Here is a 9,398-nt window from a genome sequence, read left to right as displayed (position 1 = left end):
ATTTCGTCCATGGCCGTAGTACGATGCAAGAAATGAACGACTCGATAACACAGACAACTGTATAAAATACGAAATATATTTAACTTTTCATAGTATGTCGTATAATTTAGATAAAGTATACATACCTTACAGGCGTTGCATAGAGCGTGTATCGTGTAATACATTTAGCGATATAAAAGATTACAAGTTTTACAAATAAGTATATTTACAAAGAACGAAAAATGTTTGGATGTGATTAAAATGCTTCCGACAACTTCTGGTGTATATCTTATTGCCTTAAGATAATCGCGCTTGCAAATGCAGTACGAAGCACTCTACGATTTGCACGATCTAAATTTTTTAAAAAGAAAAGGATGAAACGAAGAGTGATAATTACAATTTTCTCTTACACGCACACAATTACGCACGCACACACGCGTACACACACAAAGAGAGAGAGAAAAGAGTTATGAATTGTCATGTTCATTCCCCGGGTAAATCAATTTCGGGTAAGAGAAGATTAAAAAGAGCGAGTAAGACGCGAATGTACATATATTGCAAGAGAAAACCCGATAAAACGCGACACGGTGATAAGTTGGTGCTGTTTCGTTGGTTCAAAACGAGTACACGAACAATCTAGAACTCACGAAACATTTTTAAGGTGTGCGTATCGGCTACACGAACGTATTTAAAGATGATCGAATGGAAAACGAGTATCTCCTCTCTCGATGCTGCGATAAAAATTTATATTTCATTTTAGCGGCGTACGTTCCACGAATCTAAAAGTTTTCCAAGACTTTAAAGGGCAGGAAACGCTTGTTTATCCTTTCAACAACGACACACACGGTTCGATACATTTGCTTGTACACACACGTGTATATATATTTTTTACAACTATTTCGATTCGCGTATAATTACGAATAATATCATCTCGACGCAAGTCTTGTCCGCTACAGTCTATACTTACTAATATAACATCTTTATAACGAACGTCTAATTAAGAAAGAAACCTTACGGTTAAGGCTCGTGGAAGCACCCTGAATCACTGCGTAACACAGTAGTAATATCGCTAAGAATCGTCAAGAATCGATAGCGCACGGTTATTGACTTTGTTTCGGCGTGATACGGCGTGACGCCTTTGTGTACGATCTCTCCATCCACCGTACCAATTTTGTTAGATCAACGAAACAACCCTTCCCTGTTCGTTCTATGACAACGTTGATTAGATCGCCTGCCGTCTCGAAATATCGTACGTGCGTTCCAGTTTGGACTAGTTTCTGTCATAACGAGATCACGTTTACACCGAGTAACGCGTATATCCGTGGTCTCGGCCAGCGACTCCCGGCACTTTGATTCTGTCGTAAGTGCGCGCAAACGGGCAGCGTCTCTGGCTCTCCTCGTCTCAAACGTAGCTCTCGTCGTCGACGACGGATCTCCCGTAACCCAAATGTCTCGCGGTAACCGAGGCACGGGGTTGAGGCGGCGGCCGATAAGGAGGCGGCGGCGGAAGCGACCTCGACCTTCCGGCCACTTTGTGCCTGTCCTCCAGATTCATGTGCACCGGCGGCAGATGCCTCAGTCTCGGCGGTAAAGGCGGCGGCGTGTCCGGCCACGTTCTCTCCTCCTCCTCGTCCTCGTCGCCGTACAAATCGATCGCCTCGGCTTGCTTGAACGAGTACAGATCGTTTCTTTCCCTCGACTCGTATATCTCGCTTCGTCTCTCCCTGTTTCCGTATATGTTGCTCTCGGATTCGTATCTCTCGGTACGCGTGCTCTCTTTGTTCTCGTATATCTCGCTCTTCACCTTCTTGAACTCGTAGAGATCGCTGCTCGAATGGTAGCTACCGTTCTGCGAAACGGGCGAGTCGCGATTCACGTACAGTTCCGACTTTACCTTCTTGAACTCGTTGAACCGATCCTTCTTGAACTCGTATCTGTCGCCGGACAACGACGCGTCCTCTGACAAATCCTGCTCCGAATTGTGGACCGAGACTCGCTCCGTGCAGATCTCCTGCTGCGACGATCTTTCGTACTCCGATCTGAGGTCGTGCGTTATATCCAACTGCGACGTTCTGTAAATGTCCTTGCAGTTCTCCACGTTCTCCTTCATCGAATCTTGCCGAAGATACTCCCTGCCGTATATGTCCTTCTCGTCGAACCTCTCCTTGCGGTGGTGGTCGTGCTCGTCGAGCTTCGTTCGCGGTGTTCTCTTTAACTGAGCTCTCAGCCAGTCCTGCCTTTGAAAATTCGGATTCGGATAACCGATGCTGCTCTTCTCCTCTCTAAAACCGCCGTGCTCCATGCCGCTCGAGTGATGATTGTTCGCGGTATAGCCGTTTATTCTATCCTCCCATCCACCGTATACGCGGGTGTACGATTTGTTGCTGGACTTGTCCTCCTTGCCGAGAGACTTATCGAAACTCGACGACGAGGCGTTCACGGCAGAATCCTCGGATCCCACCGGCGATTCTGGAATGAACAGTTGACAATCTGACAGGGTTAACCCAGAGTCTCTCGAGAGAGACATGTGATCTTTTCGCGGTGGTTCCGTCAGGTCCAGGCTGTCCAGGGAAAGCCCACCTGCTGCAACGAAAGACGTATCTCAGTGGACCGTTAAAGCACTCTATAGAATGAATTTATTACCGATTCGAACCAACAAGGGACACTTGGCAATTCGAAAATTACTCACAGTGAAGGCTATCGGTACTCTCTTCGGCTCCGCTGTCGCTGCGCTCTTCCCCGAGGAGCTGCGTGACGCCCTCGCCGAAGAGAACTTCGCAGTGACGGATCAGCATCTCCGTCAGCGTGGGAATCGACCTGCTCTGATTTACCGAAGGATTCGGGGACCAAAGTAAGCTGGGCCCGCAACAGACACCGAGATTACTGGCGCACATCAGATTGTGTTTCGACCGCCGCGCCACGTGATGCAGGACGCATATCAGATGCGACAACAGAGTGTAATTCGCTTTGGGCAATTTATCTAAAATACTGAAAAGACCAAACACATCGGTTCCGTTAACCATTCGGTGCGAACAAGTACGTAAAGCATTGAAACATTGCACGAGAACGAAAGAATTCTCACTTTTTAATAGTTTGAATAGGATTTGGCGTGTCCAAGCTATCCATCCAGAGAGGAAAGAGATGAGAGGTTAGCAAAGGATCCGGTAAAAACCGCAAGAAATCTTTGAGCAAGGCTGCCACCGCTATGATCGGCGCGTCCTCGAGGCAACTCGGATCGCCCGTGGATTCGATCTGATCTCGCAACTCGCGGACAATTCTGACGTTCGCCGACTTTCGAAAGATCCCTTGCGTGAACGGACCTTTGGCAAACAGCTGCTGCAGCATCACCAGCACGGGCTTCGGGAGTCCGTTCTCGTCGAGCCTGGACAAATTAACGCCGAACAAGCTCGGATTCAGCGACAGAGATCTCCTCAATAATCCGGTGATCTTTGATTTGTTCTTTTTCACCGGCGACTTGGGCACGGGCCGGAGGATAAAGTGGCAGGTGTCGTGGCCGCTCTTGTTGCAGTGCTCCAAGTCGAAACCCTCGTCCGCGGACAAGGTATGCCGCAGATTCGAGAGCTTCACGGCGAAAGGTCTTTCGTGACCTATCAGAGGATAAGGCGCCTCGTCCGCGGACGTTCTGGCCCACAGCTGAAACGGTCCCTGGAGGTCCAGCAGATGCGTGGCCAGATTTACGCAGGCTGCTGCCGTCATTTTCGATCCCACCATTATCGTCTTGCACTGCGAACACACGGGAACAGCGCTGTAGCTTTCGGCTGACGCACAATCGGGAATACCACGTATTTCTAAGAATAACGATCCGTTCCATCGCGCGATTACAGGGGTATTACGATACCACGATATTGCCGTCGAGCCGGCCAGCTTCCGGCAAACGCAAAGAGCCACTCGAGTGGATTGCGTGTATTTAAATGCAATTCGCTGGTCGATAATGAACACCGCCGGCCAAGGGAACGCGTCGACGAAGCCCAACAGATAGAACGAAGCTCTCTTTTTAGCGGGAGCGATCCACTCGAGGTTGACGTCAATGGTATAAAAGGGGCATCTCGAGCGAAGAATGCCTCCGCAGGAAGGTCAAACGATCGAACTTCCCCCCTCTCGAGGGTGCGCGAAGAATGGACCGTCAAGGCGTGACCGCGTGCGTGTATCTCTAGGTTCTGCGCGGCGGGGAACAAGGACTGTACTTACGCATTCCGCGTTCGTGTCACTGTCGTGATACACGACTTGAATGTTCGTATCCGGTGGCTCCTTCATACTCTCCACTCGTACCAGCTCGGTCAGACGTCCCCACCAGAGATCCCTGGCTGCAGCAGTCCTGGAAGAAAGAAATAAACCTTGATGCGCAGCAATTTAGACGACTAGAAACTCACGGACGCACGGCTCTCGAGATATCCTGCGCCCTGGATTTTCTCAACGCGACTATTACATTTCTCCGTTGATACACGGGTTATCTTTTTTTTTTCTTTTATCTCGAGCATACATAATATCTCTGTTATCTCTGATGGTATTTACATGAAAGTGGCGACGACGTTTGTGGTGGGCCAGCCGAGAACAAAGCTGGTTTCCTGAGATTTGCTCGTCTCGGCCACGTCCTCTATGTGACCAGCCGTCAGCCAGAGTTCACTCATCCTCACGGATTGTTTCAACTTGAAATTACCCCCGCTTCGCGCCTTTGCTATCAGCAACAGATCGGAGAACAGGAAAAGATGTCTTTCCTGAGACTGAACGCCCTACAAATCATGGAATTATTTAGTTAACTGTATAATAACGCGTTACAAATGATTCCCTCGTTCTCTTACCGTGGTGAATTGTACTGGAGTTTCTAAAAGGAAAGTCCTCGGTGGAGATTTAGGGGCTGGTGAATTGCTGGGTACGTTCAACGACTTTTGCGATAACACTCTGGTCAGTCGTCCGGGGGTCCCGCCATTTCTCTTGCGGATCAAACTCTTCATTTTCTAAAACGACGATGATCGTTTAGAAGAAAACCAACAGGAGAATATGGATCTCCTGAGCTTTATAATGCGGTTCGTGTAACGCACAATTAGAAACAGTTTACCGACTAAACTATTAAACGAAATTTACTTAAAAATTGTTTCTTTCAAGATTTGAAGCAGTACCGTGGTGAGAACATCTCGTTCGTGTAGTCGAAGATTATCGCCAGGGAACAGTTCTTGGATCCGATGAAGATCGCCCTCGAGCTGACCGCGCTGGAGAACGGCGCCGCTACCGACGGTTCCGTTTCCGTTCTCCACTAAATTTCTCGCTTCCTGGCCCAGATACCTCTCGTACTCGGCCAGCCTCTGGACCTGTAACATCCAAAAAAACATTCAGTATTTATTCAGTATTTGGTAAATAACGGTACGATTAAGCTTCATGCAGGATGATCGAAGCAATTACTATCGACGATGCATCGAGGTAAGTTATGCAAATCGCGACGAATCACCGTTCGACTATTCGATATCCGTTCAAGGAATAGACAACACGAGCGGTTGATTCATTGGTTACGATTAGTTGCGACGAGGTGCAAAGTGGTTTGCATCTGCTGTTCCTCGGTTTTCGTTGCTGTTTACCGTGCGCGATATAACTATCTATAAATGTTTTTGCCGGGATCCGTGCCAAGAAACCAAACGATTATAATTCGATCGATTTCGTTCGAACCAACGCGAAACATCGACGAAAATATCGCGACGAGTACACATCAGTATTTTTACGGTGATTTATTTAATTCGGATACCACGCGTTTGTACATACAACGATACAGGGGTTTGCTAGTTAAAGCGATTCATTGTTTGATTATCATAAACTTGCACGATCGATCGATGAGAAACCACTGATTCTCGATTACGATTCTTCGTCGAGCGGTAACGATATATCTTGGACTTGATGTCGCGGACCACGCGCACGTTTTATGTACCTACAGTCGTCGAGTCCGATGCATAACCCTCGTCCGTGAACACGTCCACGTATTTGATGAACATTTCGACGTGTGTACCACGCGGTAATAAACTCTAGATGCGTTCAAAGGCGTTATTCTTCACCGGCGACGCAACGCACGACGCCGCGAGACGATACGCGCGCGGTTCGACGCTCTTTTAATTTCTCTGGACATCGAGAGCAAAGGCGTGGCGACCGGTTGCTCGACTCGCGCTTCCAACACTGAACGGCGAACATGATTTCACGCGCAACACAACGCTACGCGATACATCTTTTGCCCGCAATGAATCATCGGCCCACCGGAAGTAACTACTCCGCCTCGAGAGCGGAGGCTGCCGCGTGTGTCACCGATTTTCTCACCTATTCCATCTCACGTGCGAGCCTGTTTCTTGTTTCGTTACATCACGCAATGTTGGAACAATAAAAATCTTCTTAACAACATCTTAGATTTGTTTCTTCTACCCTTTTGACTCTATCCTAGTTGTTTCTTAATAAATAAAGGAATTTGATCGAATCCATCGTAGTTGCGCTTCTCCTTCGTTCTGTTCCCTCTTGATCGCGAGTTTCTCGATAATTACCATCGAACTCTCATTATCAACGCGAGGATTTCTCTTTCGCGGCGTAATTTTCACAGTTCGACGATGTCTTGTCGGCTATTGGCAATCTTCGACGCGTATCGTCGACCGTGGGCACGAGAATTCTTTCGCTTCTCTCTCTCTTTCTCTCTTTCTCCTCGTTTTCTTTCGTTCCGTTTCCCATAGTCATTGTTAAAGCGACACGTACTTTTACGCGGCATTCTTATCCCGACATGGTTTCTGAGCCCCTTTTCGCACACTTTCACCGTGCAACGTCCATTATATGTGTTCTTAAGAATAGTTTGAACATGGAACGCCGCGCTGTTTGCCAGGCTCATGGTCTCGATCGCCGTTCGATACTCGTTATCGGGTCACGCTCGTGTTCGTGATTTAACTTTGAAATTCGACGATACGTTTACGTAAAAAATAATGTATATAAAAAAATTGCGGAAGCAATGTTGTTCGTGGCCTGCTTGAAATACATCAAAGAGTCTAATACCGAATGTATTATACAACTGTTCGCGCGGAAGATACAATTATTTTACACGTCGCATGTACACAAAAGAAAACTATGAGAAAGAAGGAAAAAAGGAATTCTAAGAAATTGTAAAAATGCTAGAAAAGCCTAGATTCGGTCCCCCCTCGTCTGTCTGGACGCAAAGGGCACCGTCCGTCCCATCGGGGCTAGCGATCGGCGAAATAAATACGTATACACGTCGAGACGCTCCATTTCAAAAGAGATTTCTCACAAATTCTAAGGACAGAAGGGTGTCCTCGAGAAACGGGAGATTTCTAGGAGGGTGGGTTTGATGGTAGCAACCCAGGCGCGAGGACTCGTTGTCGATTCAGCTCGACGAGTCCGTGGTCCTTGTTGCATATTAAAGATGCGCACAAAGGAGCGACGCAGCTCCTCTTGCCGAGGAGCAAAGGGAAAAATGAAAGGGACGGGAGGGAAAGAAAGATTCTCGTGCGATTCGAGAGTAAATTTAGCTCACTGGTTAGCTCTGGCCGCCAAGTTTTACTTCCGGCGATGAAAAATCCGATCGACCACGGTCGAGGCCTGTCCGGGCGGTTAATTTGTCGGCCAGGCGGCACGATAATTTGCCGGCCGCAAACGATCAATCATTTAATTAGTCAGCGAGAACGTGCTCGCCCGGTCGCTCGCTAGCCGCTAGAAATTGTTCGAACCGCGGTGAATGGAAGAGAAAGGTCGCGAGGATTCGCGCATGTCGCGGCGGCCTTTTTGCTCGCCTCGTCTCGCCTAAGTATTCGTGAATGCATACATCAGCCAATCCTGGATGGTTGAATACGTACGGATATGGTATTATACGTGGCAGCAGCCATGTATCGGGAAGCGCACCTAAACGTATTCTACCGTTAGCTTCGCTCGTAGCATCGACCTCGCGACTCCGACCGTTCGCGATATACATATTTCTTGACGGATTGTTTACGCCTCTCTTTTTGGCTGACCCTTCGCGATCAACGCGACAGCAAACGAGCACAACGAAAAAAGAAACTGCTTCTTAACTCTCTACGGTCGCGGACGTTCTTAAAATCTCCTTACGACCGTGAGTTTTGTACGTATGTACACGCGTACTCCGGTGCGGTTCAAATTGCTACGGGTTGACGCAATGGAGAACACCTGTCTCGAAATGTTACAAAACCCGCTTCCTTTTGGCGGTGATTTACGCGTCGACGCGCAGCGCGATCGTAGATTAAAAGTGCGTTTTATAAAAGTTGGGATACTGACGGAAAGAAATAATTTTTACCCAGCCTCGAGGCCACCCCGGTTGTACAATCACGGCCTAGCTATACGAGTAGACCTTATACCTTACGGACTACAGCGTGAATGAAATTCAAGAAGGTGGATTTTTTCGGAGAAATTAAAAAATTTCAAATCGTTCTAGAAAAATTATTTTTAGTTGCAGGGGTCAATTACAATCATTTTTGGTGAATAGACATACCCCCGAAATCCTATCCATTTTCGAGAAAAAAATTCAGTAAGTGGACAAATTTTCGGCGAAAAAAAAAATTTTCAAATCATTCTAGAAAAATTATTTTTAGTTGCAGGGGTCAATTACAATTATTTTTGGTGAATAGACATACCCCCGAAATCCTACGCACTTTCGAGAAAAAAATTCCTTACCGAAAATATAATCCTTGGCCCTGAAATGGTTCCCCGAAATTTCATGTGAATCTTTAAAACGTCATAACTTTTGAACGGATCGGACGATTTTAATGTTTAAAAAGGCAAACGACGCGTATTTTAGTGTAGAATATGTAGAAATTCTAAAAATATTCGAAAAGTTGTTCCTTGACCCCGCAAAATGAGTAAAACTCCATAAAAATGGTCCAAATTTCAAACAGCCATAAATCCTACAATAGTGAATATATTTCAATGAAACTTTTTTCTGGAGTAGAGCTCATGGGTGCCTACAAAAAAGTATTAGACAAAATTTCTGTAGCGTGTCAAACAAACTTATTAAAAATAAAAAATGAATTTTTAAGAAAAATCGACAGGGGGTAGGTGCCTAAATTCTCGACGAAAAAAAAAAATTTCGAATCGTTCTGAAAAAATTATTTTCGTTTATGGGAGTCAATTACAATCATTTTTGGTGAATAAATATACCCCCGAATTCCTATCAAGTTTCGAGAGAAAAATTCAGGAAGGTGGACAAACTTTTCCGCAAAAAAAAAATTTCAAATCGTTCTAAAAAAATTATTTTTAGCTATGGGGATCAATTACAATCATTTTTTATGAACAGACATACCCCCGAAATCCTACGGACTTTCGAGAAAAAAAATTCTTTGCCGAAAATATAAAGTGTGGCCAGGAATGTTTCTGTAATTTTGTTTTCTGTCTCACTTTCTCTTGTGTAATGGGCCGAA

The 9,398-nt window shown here is 46.2% G+C and overlaps 1 protein-coding gene across 4 annotated transcripts in view; it reads right to left on the bottom strand.

Moving 5' to 3' along the window:
- Window positions 1-105: 105 nt before the first annotated feature.
- Window positions 106-9,398, bottom strand: part of LOC122398230 (rho GTPase-activating protein 20-like) — a 121,619-nt gene continuing 112,326 nt past the window's right edge. For 3 of the 4 annotated variants that reach the window (XM_043397931.1, XM_043397929.1, XM_043397932.1), the window contains 7 exons: window positions 5,118-5,306; window positions 4,800-4,955; window positions 4,513-4,730; window positions 4,189-4,315; window positions 3,062-3,723; window positions 2,669-2,967; window positions 106-2,562 (listed from right to left, as the gene is read on the bottom strand). In XM_043397931.1, the coding sequence (XP_043253866.1) occupies window positions 1,382-2,562; window positions 2,669-2,967; window positions 3,062-3,723; window positions 4,189-4,315; window positions 4,513-4,730; window positions 4,800-4,955; window positions 5,118-5,306 (2,832 nt within the window). In that variant the 3' untranslated portion in view covers window positions 106-1,381. The remainder of the gene's footprint in view (window positions 2,563-2,668; window positions 2,968-3,061; window positions 3,724-4,188; window positions 4,316-4,512; window positions 4,731-4,799; window positions 4,956-5,117; window positions 5,307-9,398) is intronic. The other variant, XM_043397930.1, reaches the window with a different exon arrangement.

This window comes from Colletes gigas, unplaced genomic scaffold (assembly GCF_013123115.1).
Source record: "Colletes gigas isolate AHSC1104 unplaced genomic scaffold, ASM1312311v1 Colletes_gigas_Sc00011, whole genome shotgun sequence".
In the NCBI taxonomy this organism is placed as follows: domain Eukaryota; kingdom Metazoa; phylum Arthropoda; class Insecta; order Hymenoptera; family Colletidae; genus Colletes; species Colletes gigas.
The sequence above is the reverse complement of the archived record's forward strand: the minus strand, read 5'-3'. Positions and strand labels throughout refer to the sequence as shown.